This window comes from Globicephala melas, chromosome 19, assembly GCF_963455315.2.
Source record: "Globicephala melas chromosome 19, mGloMel1.2, whole genome shotgun sequence".
Lineage (NCBI taxonomy): Eukaryota > Metazoa > Chordata > Mammalia > Artiodactyla > Delphinidae > Globicephala > Globicephala melas.
The window spans coordinates 36102743-36121731 of NC_083332.1; the positions used below are offsets into that span (position 1 = coordinate 36102743).

Genomic DNA, 18989 nt, shown 5'->3' on the forward strand with positions numbered 1-18989 from the left:
ATGTCCTTAAAAGGCTACCGCAAGGCTTGGAATAAAATGAAAATCACCAATGAGCAGTTGCAGGCAATTTGCCCCCTGGGAAATAGCCAGAGGGAGGCGACGGCTGCCGACCAAAAAGTGATCCATTAAAGTAATCAGCTCCTCTCTAGTCATGGGGTCCTCTCACTGTTCCCTGTGCTGGCTGGTGTCCCCAATTCTCCAGCCAGGCTGCTGGTCACCTCCCAGGCCACATCGGTCCCCGGGGAGTGTTTTCACAGCCTGACTCCGGGAACCATAAACACTGAAAGAACCACAGGGAACTCTAATGGTTTGACACTTGTTAGCCCACGTTTAGTTCACAAGCACACATGAAAATGACCTTCCTGCATGTGAGAGTGGGACAGAGGAGGGAGACCCCCCCCCCAGTCTGTACTGTGGGCCTGTCTGTGGCAGCCCAGCTGTGCAACTCTCAAAAAGAGACACCAAAGCAGCGTGGTGAATGCCTGGCACTCAGCATTCTGAGCTTACTCTTCCATTTGGAAGGTTAGCTCCTAGACTAAGATACCATTACCAAAGAAAACAAGCACAAAGAAAAATAAGATAATTTCTTGGGGCTGATGTAACCTGTTCTGGCCCAATAGAGACCTGCCCTCCCCAACCTCCCCACCGTTGTCATCATAGTACGTGGGTTGGATGACCACCTCAGACTTGTCTGACTCCCTCAGATCCTTTTCCCTAAAGTCTAGACTCACTGGAGTGCCATTTGCCATTTGTGACCATGAATGCATGGTGGCCCTTTTTTGTCCTTGGAAGTGTGGTTGGGACTGTCCAACCTGGCTCAGCCCAGCATGTTTTTTCTGTGTCACAGCATCACATGATGAGTGGCTGGGGAAAGGAATCAGGTTTTTCCAGTGGTGGAAGGAAGACAGGGGAGGGCTGGTCTTCTTGGTCTTGGATGTGATCCAGTTGCTGTAGTCTTCCACCTTGATGTACAGGAACAGGCCAGGGCATTTCTCACCACCTTGAGACAGGATTCCTCTCAGCACCCACAGATTCAATTCCTTCAGCTCACACATCATTGGGTTTCCTGGGTCCCCCTGTGACAAAGGACAGAAAGCTTCAGGTCTTAGAAAAACTTGTTTTCTTTTTTAATATGTCCCTGTGCAATTTACTATCTTCTAGAAAAGTTTTACACTGGTTCTCACTGGAAATGGGGTAAGTTATAGGATAATATTTCCAATCTAGGCCACCTCCACCACAAATTCCAACAAGATGACCTTTCCTTTCATTATACAAATTATCTGTAGGCTCCTGCAGTTTGCCTGTAGCTTCCTGGATCCCATTTCATTTTCTTGCCCCTTTCCAGTACTTTGAATAAATCCTCCCTCTCTTTTGGTTTCTCACTCCTCAAATGTTATTTTGTTCCTTTCTGGCCTGGAATGCTCCCGTTTTTCCTTCTCTTCCCTATTTTGTTTCCATCCTTCGTTTAAGCTGCTTGCACCTACCCACAGTCCTGCTAGGGTCAGTCAGACTTGCAGGAAGCACACGCTGCCGGGCTGGGTTCACAGCTTTTCCAACCTGGCAGCTGCCTGCCAGTGCACCTCTCAGGAGCAGTCCTCTGGGCCCCGGGAGTTCTGCCACACAGACCTTATCTCCCTTCAGGTGAGTGGGTAGAAGCCCAGCACACTTGGCTGGACATGTGACCCTAACAGGTTAGCTAATTCTCTGAGCTAAAGTGGGGACACGGTTAGTGCCTGTAACACCGGCAGAGCTCCTGGCACAGTGCCTGACATACGGGATGCACTCAGTTAACAATTAGCTGCTATTACCCTGCTGTGCAGAAAAGGCCATCATTTTTAATGTGAAAAACTGAGAAATGTGGGAAAAGCAACAGGACAGCTACTAGGTATAATTTACCTTACCTGTCCTCCACCCTACCCCCCGCCCCCAGGCCTCCTCTTAAAGGAATACCTGCCCCCCAGCACCAGCCTGTGGTCCATCTTGATCCAAGAGGGAGTTTATCATCAAAGGCTGGCCAGCCACCTTTGACCTATGTGACCTGCCAGGCGAGACAGGCTGGGTGATCACAGTTTGCTCTCACTGTGTGGACTGAGGCACGGAGGGAGGGGGCTTGCAGCTGACAATGGGAAACAATCTGAACAGACTCAACAGTGAGAATTCAACAGGCAAAACAGTGGTCACCTCAGCCCCTGCCCATTCCCAGGCCTGGATGTTGGAGCTTTCTTGGGTTCCTACACACATGCAGCCTCTTTCACTAAACCCTCCTTTTTCTGAGGAGGCCACACCAGAACAGAAATGCAGGCAAATGGGAGAAGCAAAGAACACTTCTGCAAGCAGGGCCATGGGAGGCATGCTCTGCAAGGCTGCCATAATGCCCTGGTTGTCCCACAGCTGCACACACACGAGGATGACATTCCAGACTTCGCTCTGTGCTTCTCATTAGATGGAAGGGGGTGCTTGAGTGTGGAACTCTTTGATTTTTTCAGTTTCTCACATTCTACTGTTTGCATCCCATGCTGCCAAACAGCAGAGGGCGGAGATTTCATCCCTGAGCTCTGGCTGGTCCTCCTAGGACTGGTGAACTGGCTCTCATCTGCCCCTCATTGTGTCTTCCTGGGGCCCAGAGGCTCTCTGGCCAAGGATGGAGTGGTCTCCCCGCCGTTCACCAGTCCCACTCCCAATTTGCTTTAACTGTGCTTTTACAGCTTGAGGAAGAAAAAGAATGCCATTCAGGACAAATAGTTTTGACAAATGACTGTGCGGTCAACATCCCTGGCTATTGTGTGGTTTTGCAAGTTGCTGTTCCACTCGGGTGTAGAATAAGCTGCTGTTTCTATTCCCCGTGACGTGTAAGGCCGAGACTTCTGAAGCTCAAGCAACGGAGACAAAAAGCACCAGGCGCTCCAGCCCCACCTCATCTCCCAGGGGAGCGACCCCCTTTCATTGCGTGATCCTCAACCTTGACATCCAGCAAAAGCCCTAACAGTTGTGGGAACAAAGGAGGGGTGAGTTCAGAGCTATTCTACTTTTGCTGGGTTTCTGAGGACCCGTTAGGGCAGACACTGAACCTGGGTAACTTATTCTACATGTGAGAAGTGTGGCTTTGAGGACCTCTGGACACTAGAACACATTTCCTAGGAAGGATCCTAGGTAGACAAGGCAACTTTTTTTTTTTTTTTTTGCAAGCACAATTCTCTTAAAAAACAAAGGACTGTCTACAGGTGTGCTACAGTTAAAAACCAATCTGACCTTTGTGGGTGGTTTAAAGAGGTGATCATTTAGAGGGTAAGCAGCTTACCATATTCCAGTGAATTTAAGATGCTCTTAAAAGTTAGCATCTTTGAAATGGGATGTGTCTTTTAATCAGTAGATTCCAGAGTTTCAGTGGCAGCGTTTTTACTTTCTCAGTGTTACATAAAATAATGGTGCATTCTGCACCTGACAGCATCCTGGATTTGATGAAGTGTGGTACTAGGTTGATGGAGTGGCTGATGGCAGGATTTTGTTAAGTAGCTACGTCTTCTACTGTATTTTAACACATTCTCTAATTTAAGAAGCTTCTACAATCCTCCGCCTGGAAGAGAGCCCAGGACAATGTAGGCACTTGATAAATGTTGAGCCAACTTTAGAAGGGCAAACTTATTTCCTGATGAAAGGCAGTCCCTCATGCTTTTGCAATAAAATGACTTTGAGAAAGAATTGTCCGCACATATGTATTTTTTCCTTTTTCTCTAAAAAACTTTCCCTAGATCCTCTGGAAAAAAAATTTCCCCATCAGGGAATCCTGAAGGTTACTTCGAGAAAAGTGGTTGATCAGTGTCTTGGACAATTTTAGAGTAGAGGAGGGAAACTCTGCCTGGAAATCTGGCAGACCTGAGTTCTCGCCTTTAAGATTTATTAACTCTGTGGCCCTGGTAAGCCACACTTTTTCCAGATACAGATATGAGGGGGCCTGGACAGGTGTTTGTGAATTCTGCACAGTTTCCTGAGGCAGTAGGACAGCCACACCTGGACAGCCCACATTCAGCTAGAGGGCAGGGCTTCTTACAGGGAAAAAGAAACCCAGTAATGGATGAACAATAGCATCAGGCTGGGTTCCAAAGAAGCCGAATACAGCGAGCCCACGCTGTAGGCGTGCTCAGCGTATATCTGCACGTGTGGTTTGGACTCACTCTTTCAAACTTTTAGCTAATGAAAAAACATGTGACTTAGCCATGCTTTGTCATGTCACACTGAAAACAGTGACTGGTTAATCCATTCGGCAGATTGTTATTGAGCACTTGCTACCTGCCAAGTGCTGTTCGCCCTGGAGACGTCCATGAATCCCAGGTGACAGTCCCTGCCCTCACGGAGCTCACAATCCAGCGAGGGGGAGTCCTGAGGCTCCCCATGAAGTGACCACTGCTTACTCTCAGCCTGTAGCTTCTGTTCCACCACGTTCTTACCAAGCAGACGGCATCAGTTTCCATCTCTATGTGATTGCCACATCCTGTTTTCTCGATTTTGTTTAAGGGACACAAGTCGATGTCCTTCACGGAGATTTTCCTCAGGATACTCATTGTCATGTGATTTCCTGTCTGGACAACAGAGAGCCCGAGAATTATTCACAAGAAGACGTCCCCCGAGTCAACGCAACTACAACTCACATATCCAGATGGGAGTGAGTAGGAAATGTTCTGATAAAGCCCCTTTTCCTCACAGAAATCCGAACCTGTGTCTCAGTTTTTACTGAAAACTACCTTTGCTTTGAACTTGAATGTGAAAATAGGCAGAGAAAATGTTCACATCTACATCTACAGAGAATGAATGCATTTCCTTGTTTGTTTCCCAAAAATAAAAGAAAACAAGGATGGCTCATACAAGAGGACTGTCAGCTCTGGTTCAGGGAATAATGTCCCCTGGCCCTTCGGTAACCTTGCACTCATTTCAGGCTGCTTGCTGCCCAAGTACTTCCAATTTTGGTGTAGGAATAGAAGAAAAAGGACCAGACGTAAGAATGGCCTCAAGAGGGCAAGCGCTGGGAATCTTGACGGATTAACTGAGGGTTCCAGCCCAACTCTAGAACCTCAGGCCACCTGAGTTATTGAGCTAAGCCCTAGAATGGTTCATCCCAGTCACCCCCACTGCTAGCACACACACAGCCTCCTCTAGGAGAAGAAAGGCATTAACTGCAGATGTGGGATTCCATCCTGCCACCCAGCAGTTCTGCAAGGCTGGTAGCATATGCAACTTTCTGCCGAGGAAGCAGATGGGCTGGACCAGGTTGTTGAACTGCATCGCCGTGTCTGTCTTCAGGAGGGCTATGTTATTTTTCATTGTTTTATTATCAAAGTCCTCATGGACGATGATGGTGTTCACTGGATATTCTTTGTGAGCGATCAGTTTTGCATCCATCTTAGCTATACCAACTATAGCAACAGCGTCCTTCCTGGAGAGAGAGCAAGGTAATCTTGAGAAGCCAAGAAAGTTTTCCAGAAATAAGACTTGTGTCTACAGTGTGGAAGCGTACTCCATATCCTAGGGAAAACTCAATACAGAATGCTCAACACTGAGACATACCCTTGTCAGCTCCCAGCCGGAAACAGATGGCACACTCAAATAAGGTAAACTGAGGAAAGTTTAATAAGGTCTCGCAGGACGTAGGGAAATCACAGAGACTAGTGCAGTATGCTGGGTTCCGGGTGGCATATGCAGCCTTCTGCTGAGGTAACAACAGGGTGTTGGTGGGAGGGAGTGGTCAGACAGAGCCATGGGGAGTGGGTCCCTTGGCTGGAGGAGGCATCCAGTCTGCAGTACCTGTCAGGGGAATACCTGACCTCACTTCCTTCCTCCCTCTGATCTCTTCCCAGTGCTCCCTTTGGCCAAACCCAACTGGAGCCCAGAAGGCAAGAGCGCCCATTGGTGTAACCCACACAGGTCAGCCTCCTGGCACCCAGCAGAATGGAAAAGAGTAGAGAGTGGGTCTGGAGGGGCAAATGGGAGAGATCCAGCATGGCTAGTAAAGTTGCTGGACTTCAGTGACAAAGAAGGAATCCTTGGGCATCCACACAAAACAGATTAAGTCATCTTAAGTTTGTCCTCTGATTTATTGTCTAAGCTGGGGGACTTGTGGGAGTGAAAGGGGATGCTAACAATAGGATAACAGGTGTAAACCAGGCCTCTCCCGGGGAATACTGGGATGTGTGATCTCCCACCTACAGAGGAAAAAATCAGAATGGCTTCAGACTTCTCCACAGCAAGATTTAATACCAGAAGCTGAGGTGCGGTGGGGGTGAGAATGCCTGTTAAGTCTTCAAACGGAAGCAGGGCAGCACAACATTTCTGAATATGTAAAACTCGAGGAAATATGGTTCTTGGGAGCCCTTTAAGAAACTACTTGGAGGGACTTCCCTGGCAGTCCAGTAGTTAGGACTCTGCACTTCCACTGCAGGGGGCACACGTTCAATTCCTGGTCAGGGAACTAAGATCCCACATGCTGTGCAACGTGGCCAAAAAAAAAAAAAACTACTTGAAGACAAATTTTAACCAATTCTAGTGTTGAATGGAAAAAATCCAGCAAAGTGATGGTCAGTAAGTGTGGAATTCGTTATAATGTGGGTCTAAAATTAAAACAAAAGAGAAACTTTTAAAGTTATAGATAGGAGTAGTGATGTAAACCAGCAGAGGTAGGTATATACACCAATTTTCTCATCTTTTATGGAAGTCTAAACTATTATTTATTTATAGCTAATATATGAAATAACAGGGGTGTACAAATATATATATATATATATATGAATCAAGGTAAACATTAAAGTACATAAATAAGCTATTAAAATTGTGTGGTCATGAAGAATGAGGGAAGAAGTGAAAAGACAGGAATTCTGGCATCAGCCACAGTAGAATCTATAGAGGACTATCCAGAGAGAAACAAGATTTGTGTGTCTTCCATGAAATTATAATTCTAAGATGACCAGGAGAACACAACTTCAAACTTTCCAAATTTGTCAGAAGAGACATACAAAACAAAGCCATATAATGAAGAGAAAAACAGCAAGCAATAAAAAAAGAAGAGTCCAAAATAAAAACAAAAAGCAGGAGCTTCATTCTGAACACCAGAGCAGAAGAGCATGCAACAAGACAAACAAAGGCCTTTCATGATGATAAGGAATTCAGTCTGCAGTGAAGAGTTCACTTATAAATATCTGCAGCAAGTGATACAATGTTCATGAATTAAATTCCAGGAAATAGGAGGAGGAAAAGCCAGAAATTTGTAATTCACCTCAGTCAGCCTAGGATAGATCAAGTAGACTCCCTGCCCTAATTTTATATATTAAATTGTACTCCAAGGACAGAAAATGAGCTCTTTAATTCACCTGTGGAAAATATTCATACAGACCACATAGTAGACCCCAAAGATAACATCAGCAAATTCCTTATTAGATCACCATGCAGTCTAACTCAAACTTAAATCATGTTAAAATACAAAACAAAAGACCCTATTACCTGGATATTTTAAAATGGTCTTTAATAAAACCCAGAGTCAGAGAGGAAATCAAAACCAAAACAGCAGACCAGATAGAAAATAGCAATAATGAAAACACTACATAGACAACGGAACCTCTCTGGAGGGCTGGTTGGCAACAGCTATCAAGATTTAGTCCAGTTTTTCCACTCTTAGGTTATTCGTGCAACAGTATACTTCCATGTATGTGAAATAATGTGTGTCCAAGTATATCTACTGCAGCATTTTTTGCTACTAGTGAAAGATTGGAAACAACCCAAATTTCCATTATTAGAGGACCGTGTAGTTATGGTACATCCATATGGGATACTGGGCAGCTAACTGATGCATATAATGAGGTAACTTTCTATGTATCGATAAGAAAGGATCACCCAACATTCATGACAGAGAGAAAAAAGCTAAGAGTGGAATAATGTATATGGTGTGTTACTAATTGTGTTGGTGGGTGTTATGGATTGAATTGTGTCCCCCCATATTCATAGGTGAAGCCCTAACCCCCAGTGTGAATGTGTTGGGAGATAGGGCCTTAAAGGAGGTAATTAAGGTTAAATGAGTCCATAGGGTGGGGCCCTAATCCAACAGGACTGGTGTCCTTATAAGAAGAAGAGACAGCAAGAATGTGTGCACACAGAGGAAAGGCCATAGGAGAACACAAGGAGAAGGTGGCCGTCCACACGCCAAGGAGTGTCCTTGGGAGAAACCAACCCTGCTGACACCTTGATCTTGGACTTCCAGGCCTCTGAAACGGTAAGAAATAAATTTCTATTGTCTAAGCCACCCTGTCTGTAGTATTTCATTGTGGCAGCCCCAGCAGATTAATACAGGGGAGAAAGAAAATTCTCTCTCTGTCAATAGATATGTGTCAATATAGATAGACCTATAGGTATGTAGATATCCATGAGTACTTGGAGTGTTTCAGGAAGAACACCCAAGAAACTGGTGACAGAAATGGCTCAAGGGAGGGAAATGATGACTGAAGGGCAGAGAAGGGGAGGAGCTGATTTTCATTATACACCCTTTGATTCCTCATGAACATCACAGTATTACATGTATTTTCATTTAAATACATGTATTTTTAATTAAAAAATACAAATCATATGTTAAAAAATTCAGCAATTGTACAATATCTCATCAAGGGTTTACACTATAATGTATTTGGCCAGTTATAGTAATTATATTCTCTCTCCCCACACTCTATATGTGTATATATAATATATAATGTATAAATAGTATATAATATATAGTATATATACTATAAATTATATAATATACTATATATTTATAAATTATAATTGTAATATATATAGTATGTATACTATATATTATATACTGTATAATATATACTATATATAGTATATATCACATACAATATATATCTATATAATATATTGAATAGATGGATCTATATGTAATTGTATATAGAAGTTATATACTGTGTATCATATATAATATATTATAAACTATAAAATAGTAACTATATCATAATTTACTTATCCATGATAATCAGACATTACACTTCCAGTGTTTTGTGTGTAATTAATCATCCTATGAACAACTTGTGCATAAAACTTTTCCAGTGGTTGAAATTATTTCCTTAATGTTGATACCCAAAAGTGAAATCATTGGGTCAGAAAGTGAGACATTTTATCAAAAAAAGTTATTCCTTTAATAGCATGTATAGGCTTTTTTTCTTTTTCTGGTTTAAGAAAATGCCCATTTACTGTAAAAAATTTGGAGAATACAGAGAAGTTCAAAGAAGAAAACAAATCACATGCATTCTGAGCACCCAGAGATGGGCACTCTTCAAGTGTTTGCGGATTTCCTTCAAGTCTTTTCTCTACGTGCATGTGTTTGTGGCAGTCACATTGTTAAGGCCTGAGGTAAGTGTGTTAAGGTAAGGGCTCCTATCAATTCAGTTAAACAAGATAAGCAATAGGAACCTCTAGTATCAAGAGTCAGTGCCTCTCCAATAAAGATGTTTTAAAAAAATTTTTTTTAAAGTGTCTAAAAATAAAAGTCAGTGCCTTTGTGATTGTAATAAAATGGGAACAAATATCCTTCCTGTAGAAGATGGAGAAACAATCGTTTCACTTTGCAGTTGTGCAGCTGGCAGTCCTCACAGCAGAGGAGACACAGACTGCGCCAACCTCGGCAACTGGTGACTTCAGGAGCCCCAAACTCACAGTGAGCACTGCGCTGGTAAAAAGCCCTGTTGCCCTGTCACTGGGCATCCACCTTCCAGGCCTCCCCAAGCTGAGCAGGAAACAGAGCCCCCCCACTCCGCCTCGGTGGGCTGTGTAGACTCCAAAGGAGGGGTACTGGCCTGTTTTGAAAGGCGGATGCGATGCTGAGGATCCAGAACTCACTGAGGATGCTGCCGAAAGCCAGGTGGGTGTACTGGACATCCTGCAGCGACACCACCCATGGGAACTCCTCGTCTTCGACCAAACCCTCCTCGGAAGTTTCCACGGTGTTGCTTTTCTGGATGCCGCAAGCTGCAGGGGGTTGTGCAGGGGCCTCACTGCTGGGGCAAAGAGCTGGAGGCCTGGGGCTGCCGCCACCGCACCAGACCCCAGGACCCGCTCGCACTTCCGCTGGTTCCCCACTTTTTCTGGCTCTCTGTCCTGGTCACCACTAACTCTACCACCCACATTTATTTTCCTAGTGGGTCTTCTTCCCCATAAAAGGCCCTTGGTGGGTCTCCCTCCCTAGTCCATGTGCCCTGTCCCGATGAGTCCCCGTGCCTGGCCTCCTTAGTGGACCAGGGGTGCCCATCTCATCCTCGCCTATGCAGAGTGGAGTATAGGGATTCTCAAGCTGACTGAACATTTCATCCGCCTGCTGCCCGGCCCCTCCCAGACCCCTGGAGATGAGGCCTGGGCATTAATGTTTTCCAAAAGCTCCCCAGGGTATATTCGAATGTGTACTTGGGGTTGAGAACCACTAGTGTTTCAGGACGTCCCTGGACACAGTGTCCCAAGTGCAGTTGGCCCCTGTGTGTTGAGACCTGGGGAGAGCCACTCCTCTGTCTGGGCCTCAGTTTCCTTTTATGAGAGGTGGGGTAACACACGCCTCTCATAAGAGGAGAGTTGTGTCCCCATGACTGATAATGCTAACCCCAGGGGACAATTCCATCTTTTCCCCATGTAAACCACTGCTCTGGTAGCCACTGCATGAGTACCCAGTGCTTTTTTTCTAAATGGGTGGCCCTGGGTTCTGTGTGTCACATGGTGGGTAGCACCAGCTGAAAAAGTCAGGTCATTGGTGGCTTCTTTTTCAGCCATTCATCCAACCGCACACGCAGCCCTGCTGAGTTAGGGGCTGGGCTGGCAGGGAAGGATTTCGGGATCCTGTCCCCGCCCCAGGGAAGGTCACAGTGCACAAGGGAGACAGACACATTGGAGAGTGGTAGCATTCAGAGAGACTTGTGACACAAGGGACAGTGCCCGGAGTATACAGAGGAGGGGGCATGGATTCTGCCCAGAACATGAAGTCTGGGAGGGCTTCCCCCAGGAGGTGACCTCTGAGGTGAACATCAATGACAGAGAGTTTCCAAACCATGACGCTGAAGTTGACTGAACATTCAGTATAGTCATTAAAAGACCACAGCAGACCTCCATTCTAGGGCGTCATGTGATCAAACATCTCTATGAGTTGACACTTGGAGTCTTTGCTGAAACAGTGACAAGAGCTGGTTGTTAGCAAGATGATGTCTGTAAGGTCACCAAGTGCTTCAGGATCACCAGAGACAAGAATTCCGTTTTTTTTCCACAGGACATTGGCAATCTGTAGTGAACGAGGCACTAACCAACTCTTCCTAACGCACGAAGAACCTACAGGTTTGTGATGACTTTTGCTTTTTCAAAGCTCTAGCTGGCTGATTCATTCGTCCTTATAAAACTCTTGAACAGCCAGGATATAATGAGGAAATCTGCCTCAGAGATGAAATGGTTGCCCTGGGTCCCTTGCCTGAGGCTTTTTAAGAGAGGAGAGAGGCCCTGTCTGTGTTTTGTCTCCTTGGGCTGCAAGGAGATGGAGGAGGCCTGGAAGGTGGGACGGTCCTCTTGGCGTGTGTATGTGTGTGTGTGCGTGCACGGGAAGCCTCTCCTGTCCCCCATCTAACTCCAGGAAGACAGGAGAGAGCCAGCTGGGGTGGCAGAAGGTGGGGCAGAGCCTGCTTTAGTCAGGTGCCCCACTCCGTCTCCCCTTTGCAGGCCGGAATTTTAGTCCTGGGCAACCTGGGGGTCGGGGAGGGGACTGCAGCTGCCACTTCTGCCAACTGAGGCCAGGCAGCCTCTCAGACACCTCCCTATTCCCGGGCCGGGCCCTGCAACTGGGGGTCAGTTTAGAGGTAACAATAAGGTTTAAGGATAAAGGGTTTCATCGGAACAATACTGAAGTAGAAACACAGGGAAGGCCCGGTTGCCAAGTGCATAAGACGCACCTCGGGCCCCCACCCCGGCTCAGGAAGGATGTCTGCCACCTGACGGAGCGCAGGGAACGTGCCTCCAGAAGAGCAAGGCAGGGCTGTGAGTGGGGAGGCAGGCCTCACGCCAACCCGCTCTGCGCAGGGACCTCTCCATAGCCTAAGGCTTGTCTCCCTAACCGTACTCTCACCAAGGACTAGGCCTGACATCAGGCTGCTGAAGCCGCAGTTTCCTACATCCACGCCACACGTCCCACTCTGTCCCTGGTTCCCACCACCAACGCAAGCTGCCCAGAGCAAAATGCCATGAATCACCTACCCCCTGAGTCCCTCTCTGGACATTAAGTACCATTTTCTCTTCCGGGATGATTCCCCCTGCCATGTCACACAATCAGCTAAAGTTGGGAAGGAAGAGAGAAGCACACTCACTGGCAGAAGCATGGGAGACGTAGAACAGCACCAAGAGCGTCCGTCTCATCACTTCCATCCCCAGAGAGAGCCGCAGCAGACACCATGGGCAGCTGTGAACACAGAACAGCCAAACGCATGGGCTTTTCCTCTCCTCCCCAAGGTGGTGATTTTCCCCCAGCGTCAGAGTCCCTGCCTCTATTCCTTTCCACTGACAAAACTTCCAAGACATGGGAAACATCCCTATTTTTTGGGTCCGCGCCGTAAAGAGGCAGGAGCCAGCTGCCCAGCCCCGCTCTTCAGCCGGCGACGCGTAAGACGGCCCAGCAAGAGAAGGTGGCCATGCCGGTCAGTTTTCTCCACAATCCGCAATCCAGGGCCTCCGGCTTTCCCACAGAGCTGGGTCTCAGAAAAGGGTCATCTTTCTTTTTTCTTTTTCTTTTTTTTTTTTTGCGGTACGCGGGCCTCTCACTGCCGCGGCCTCTCCCGTTGCAGAGCACAGGCTCCGGACGCGCAGGCTCGGCGACCATGGCTCACGGGCCCAGCCGCTCCGCGGCAGGTGGGATCCTCCCAGACCGGGGCACGAACCCGTGTCCCCTGCATTGGCAGGCAGACTCTCAACCACTGCGCCACCAGGGAAGCCCAGGGTCATCTTTTGACGCGTGGAATTCAACCCTAGCCTTAACTCTGTAGCTGTAAAATGCTGCTGACAGCAAAAAGCAGGTGTTCCGTGAAAGCCTACCCTGATTTTGCCCCTCCTACTAAACTCTACTGGAATTTCTTCTAATTGGTGACAGCTCATCCTTTTACATAGTAACTGCCCCAGCATGTCACTCAGTTCATTCACACAATCACCCCGTGAGGTGGACACTATCATCATTCCCATTTTACAGATTCAGAAACTGATACTCAGAGACATTGAGAATCCCACCCAAGGTCACACAGCTGCCAAGTGGTGGAGCTGGAATTCAAAGCCCAGGCGTGCTCCTCCATCAGCCCCACCACCAGGCCTACCCTCACCTCAGACAATGCACAAGAGTCCAAGGAACCCGTGCATGCCGTCCTCAGTCACCATGTTCTGCTCATGACACCAAGTGTTTCTTGTCGTCAGAATGGTTCTCAGAGTTCTTCCGTGAACTGCTCCTGCTAAAGGAGAAATGAACTCACCCTGACCTTACACCGCAGAGCTCAACAGAGGGATTCCTGCTACCACATTGGGAAGAATGTTCCATTGTGGCATCATAGTTACCATGGTGTCACCAAGCAAACGTCTGGACATGGGGACGCAGGAGGAGCCGGGATGAAAAGCCTGCCTGTTTCCTAAACTTGGCAGGGCTATTCTGAAAGCCAGCCTCTCCCCAAGTCTGGCTGAGATGGCATCCCTTTCGCTGGATCACAGAGTCCGGTCCAGTCGTGGCTGTGGTCTGTCTGCCTCCTCAGAACCTGCCCTGTGTCTACATGAGTCTGTCTGACTGGATGGAGGAAGCCCACGACTTGGGTGGGTTTGGTTTTTCCAATCCCTGACAACATTTCTTACACTCCCTCTGTGGTTTCCTGGAGGCTCAGCCCAGTTTTCTTTAGCTCCCACGGCTTGTGGGTCCACGTGGAGCTACCAGAAGGGCCCTGCCAGACCACCGGGCCAGATGGATCTGCACTCTGGCCGCTACGAACAGCTCTGGCTTCAGCACAAATGCCAGGACTTTAGGAAAGTGTCGAGAACGTTGTGGTGAGATGTAACTCCATGGAACCAGAGGGCTCACAGGCTGCTGGCGCAGGTGCGTAAATGGCACTCATTGGACAGACAGATGAATGGCTGATGGGGAAAGGATGGCTGGATAGAGAGCGAAGCCTGACTAGAGAGGAGCCACTATCTCCTTCCCCTCACGGTTTCCCTGACACCCATCCCATGTGTGCCTCGCCAGCCTCTATCACCTCCAGCACCAAGCAGGGCTTAGCTTCTGCTGGGAGAATGGAATCGGTAAGATTTTTGGCAGTGGGAGAGGTGGGAGCTGTTGATACTTCAGTATGCTCCACATTGCAGGTCTCAGAGAGCTTTCACATTTTCTCATTCAGGATTCACAATCACCGTGCCAGGATGAGGGAATTACCCAAGTTTCCAGATGGAAACAGAGTGCCTCAGGGTGGGAAAGTCACTTCCCTAAAGCCGAACACCTGGAAAACGTGGGCAGGATTCCAACCCAGATCCTTCCAACTCCAGGGTCAACGATCTCCAAGTCTGCATTTCTCAGCCTGGACCACGTGCTACCTTTATAGGGGACGGAAGTAGCAACAGTGATTGGGGCAAAGTCAAAGTTTGCTCTGTAAGAATGGAGATGCTGAGGTTAGTGCCCAAGACCCTGACTCTCTCCAGATTCCTCTTTAAATTTCTTCATGAAAAGAGGTCATGCGCAAACCACCAGAAACACTCTGTCTCCTCACAGGAAGGATCTAGCATAACCCACGATAAGAAAGGCTCAGAATCCTGCAGGGGCCCAGCAGACCTTATAGACAGTGGGCCTCAAATTTTCATCCTCTCTGGGCCACTTATTACAGACTGCCAACTTTAGGTAAATTAAAAAAAAATTCATCACAACGTTTTAAATAATTCTTTAAGGTTAATAATAATAAAATTTATATTTTATATCTTTGAAAGGAAATTCATTTTCCATCTTACACCAAGGGCTCCATATCCAGGACAGTGACAGCATGAAACGTATGTCGTTTTTCAACCTGTCACTTTCTATTTTCACTCTTTATTTACATTAAGTTAGAAAATCCTAACTCTCAGAGGACGTCTGAAATCGCAGCATGTTCTGGGGGCTCCATCAGATATTCAGTTCAGTGTATTCAGATTGAACGTGGACTCTAAAATCACGGAGAGAGTTTTTTCACTGATGACTGTTCTCTGATGCTCAGGGACCTGCCCACCATGCTCAAAACCTGGGGAGTTGAAATTGTCTTCTGGAAAGTTGAACGTTTGATTCTGAGAGATAGTGAGGGTCGGATTTCTAGTCCGCTTGGTTTCTTTTCCCTCTGGAAAATATTTCTTCATGTCCCATTGCAGCTTTGGAAAATGTTTTTTCAACATGCCAGTAAGAGCTTTACCACACTTCAGAAATCTCTTGTGAAATTAACAGGACAAAAAATATCAAGCATTTCTTCATTTATGTACCACCTAGTTTCCAAGCATTGCTTCCTACTCATCCCTGGTTTGTTGAATTGTTAAGCAAAATATCTACTCACCCAAATATGTCATAGTCATTGCTCACCTGCTTGGGGTGACTTTTCTACTATACTGAGACAACATCCTACAAAGTCTCTTGAACAGGAATTGTGTCACTAGCTCATGCTGCCTTCTTTTTGAGTTATTTTTCATTAATGTCGCTCACTGAAGGCTTCCCAATCATGGTATGATGTCTGCTATGAAGAGCATAACTTTGAATCAGGCTTTTGCCATTTAGATATCTTTTCTGCTTAGGAAAAAAAAAAAAAAAAGCAAGAATTTTAAATTCAAGAAGCATTATAATGCCCTCATTCCAGAAAAAAAAAATCTATAACTTATATACCAAAGAGGTCATTGTGCTTGTTTGAAAATGACAAAAATATTTTAATGGTGTCATGCCATGATTTGGAAATTTTATTTTCAGATATCTGTATTGGATTTGCAAGTTTTTCATGAAAGAGATCATCCATAGAATGTTTTAAATCTTCCTAGAAAGGTTTAAAATAGAATATCAGGTTTACCATGTCCTTAACCCCTAAATAAAGAACTTGTATGCAAGACTTTTTCAATTCTTATCAAAATGAAACACATTTCATTAGCCACTGGCCCCTGAAAATCAAATTACCCAATCAACAATCTTTGAAACAGGCTGATAATGAACATTTGTACCACATGTAGCTGTGTCAGTGTAAATTTCCCTAATGAAAACCTTCCATTTTAAGTCATTTAATTTAAAAGGAACATTTAACAGATATATTTCTTTAAGTCAAACTTACCACACAACACAAGAGCTAGGACATTACCATTATCTTGTATTTGCCCTCTCTCTCATTCTCTTGCTCTTTGTTTTATAATAAGTTTATCCATGTGTATATATGCTTAAACTATATATTGAGTACATGGGCAAGAGTTTCTCTAGGCTGTGTATACTGGACGTAGGGTTGCTAGGTCAAAGGATATGTTAGGATATACCTGTTTTTAGAAGACAATGCTAGACTGTTTTCCAGGGTGGTTGTACCAATTTATACTCATACAAGCAGTGTATATGGGTCCCTGCTGATCCATGTCCTTTCCAACAGTTGCCACCGTCAGCCTTAATTTTTGGTCAATCCAATAGGTATAAATAATATCTCATTGCTAATTTGCACTTCCCTAACTATAATGTTGAGGATACTTTCCCACATGTTTATTACCTCTACAAGTTAATGCTTATGTCTTCTGCCCTTTTTTTTCTGTTGGGTTGCCTTCTGTTGGGTTCTTATTGCTATGTAAGAATTCTTAAAACATTCTGAATATTGTTCACTGTAGGTATGGTGAATATCTTCTACCAGTTGTGGCCTTTGTTTTCACTTTTGATTTCTTTATGGTGTTTTGAAAAAACAGAGGTCTCAATTTTAGTTTTAATAAAGTCAAATGTATGAACATTTACAGCTAGGGCTCTTTTGTCTTGTTTAAGAAACCCTTCCGTAGGTCAACATCAGAGATCTATTCTACTATATCATCTTCTCAAATCTTTCGAGTTTTGTTCTTCACACGTAAGTCCTCAGTCTGTCTGGAACTTTTTTGTGCATGGTATAGATTCACTTTTTCTCACGTGGATACTCAGTTGTGCCAGCATTATTTCTCCACAGGTCTCCAATGTGACCTCAGACATATATCAGCGTTTCATTTGTGCCTGGGTCTGTTTCTGAGCTCTCTCTTTTGTTGCACTGGTCGTTTTGTCTATATCCCTGTGTCAATTCCACACAATTTTATTATAGTATTATAGTATTGAAATATTATAGGGAATTCCCTGGCGGTTCAGTGGTTGGGACTCTGAGCTCTCACTGCCGAGGACCTGGGTTCGATCACTGGTCAGGGAACTAAGATCCTGCAAGCCTCGCGGCGTGGCCAAAAAATATATATTATATATTTTTGTACAAAGCTATACATATAGCTTTGTACAAGCCCTATATCTAGTAAGGCAAGTGCTCTCACCTAATTCTTTTCCTTTAGGAATGCCCTGACTATTCTTGGCTTTTTTTTTTTTCTTGACTCTAATGCTGGCACAACTGAGTATCCATGTGAGAAAAAGTGAATCTATACCATGCACAAAAAAATTCCAGACAGACTGAGGACTTACGTGTGAAGGACAAAACTTGTAAGATTTGAGAAGATGATATAGTAGAACAGATCTCTGATGCTGACCTACAGAAGGGTTTCTTAAACAAGACAAAGAGCCCTAACTGTAAATGTTCAAATGTACTTTTTAGAATCAACTTGGCAACTTCCACACACACAAAAAAGCAAAAACGAAAACAAAAAACACCTTCTAAGATTTGGATTAGAATTGCATTCCATCAGTAGATCAATCTGTGGCTAATATAACATCTTTACAATATTGAGTCTTATCCATGAGCACAATGTATCACTCAATCTAATTAGATCTCCTTTAAGATTTTTAGGCACAGTTTTATGATTTTCCGCAAAAAGGTCTTGCACATCTTTTGATAGAATTTATTCCTAGGTATCTTACACTTTTTGGTTGCAATTAAATGATGTCTTCTTTTATTATTCTTTTTAACCATTTCCCTCTAAACCATCACTATTTCTAATAATTTACCTTTAGATTCTTTCGGATTTTCCGTGTAAAGAATTATATCACCTGCAAATAATGACAGTTTTGTTTCTCCCTTTACAGTTGTTATGCCTTTCATTTCTTGTCTTACAGCCTAAGACCTCCAGTACAAAACTGAATAGAATCAGTAATAGCGGGCATCCTTGTCTTGGTCAAAGGGAAGGTTTCTAACACTTCCTCATTTAGAATAATACATGATAATAGATCGTTAAATAGATTTACTTAATTAGGTTAAGGAGCTCCCCTTTTATTTCTAGGTTTTGTTTTGTTTTAATCAAAATCTGGGATTGAATTTTGTCAAATAATTTTTTGGTGTCAGTTAAGATAATCATATGGTTTTTCTTCTTGAATTGGTTAGTGTGATTAATAAAGCATACAGAATTTCTCAAATTAAACCACTCTTGAATTTCAAGGATTAATGTTATCTTTTTATACACTACTATTTGCCAGTGTTTTATATAGGACTTTTGGCATCTGTGTTTGAGAGTTAGATTGGCTTATAATTTTCCTTTCTTGTTGTTGTATCAGTTTTAAGGCCCTGTGGAATTAGTTGGGAGATAGAAATGGTCTGTTCTCTGAAATTTTGCAGAACTCGTTTGAAAACTACCTCGGTCTGGTGTTTGCAGGGAAATTTTTAAAGCTGATTAATTTTTTTAGTGCTCCTAGGACTATACATCTTGACGTGCTTTGGTAAGTTATGTTTTTCTAGGAACTTTTCCATTTTGTTAGTTTTCAAATTATTGGCATAAGGACTATAGTACTCACTGTCTTTTAAAATCTCTATTGTAAAAGTTAACATTCTTTTTTCATT

At 44.6% G+C, this 18989-nt stretch overlaps 2 protein-coding genes and 1 long non-coding RNA gene across 3 annotated transcripts in view; 2 read left to right on the forward strand and 1 right to left on the reverse strand.

The window, feature by feature from the left end:
* CFAP263 (cilia and flagella associated protein 263) overlaps positions 1–2670 on the forward strand; it is a 32692-nt gene extending 30022 nt beyond the window's left edge. The window contains exon 9 of the mRNA XM_030847955.3: positions 1–2670. Within this exon, the coding sequence (XP_030703815.1) occupies positions 1–129 (129 nt within the window). The 3' untranslated portion in view covers positions 130–2670.
* On the reverse strand, positions 422–12448 carry PRSS54 (serine protease 54). Its single transcript, XM_030848030.2, is given in 6 exon segments — positions 422–1076; positions 4446–4577; positions 5170–5428; positions 9828–9999; positions 12360–12408; positions 12410–12448. Coding segments are annotated over 6 exon segments (1194 nt in total). The 5' UTR covers positions 12446–12448; the 3' UTR covers positions 422–530.
* The window catches only part of LOC132593890 (uncharacterized), a 23818-nt gene continuing 14051 nt past the window's right edge, over positions 9223–18989 (forward strand). The window contains exons 1-4 of the long non-coding RNA XR_009559880.1: positions 9223–9384; positions 9603–9892; positions 11279–11343; positions 14412–14679. This is a non-coding gene — a long non-coding RNA (uncharacterized lncRNA). The remainder of the gene's footprint in view (positions 9385–9602; positions 9893–11278; positions 11344–14411; positions 14680–18989) is intronic.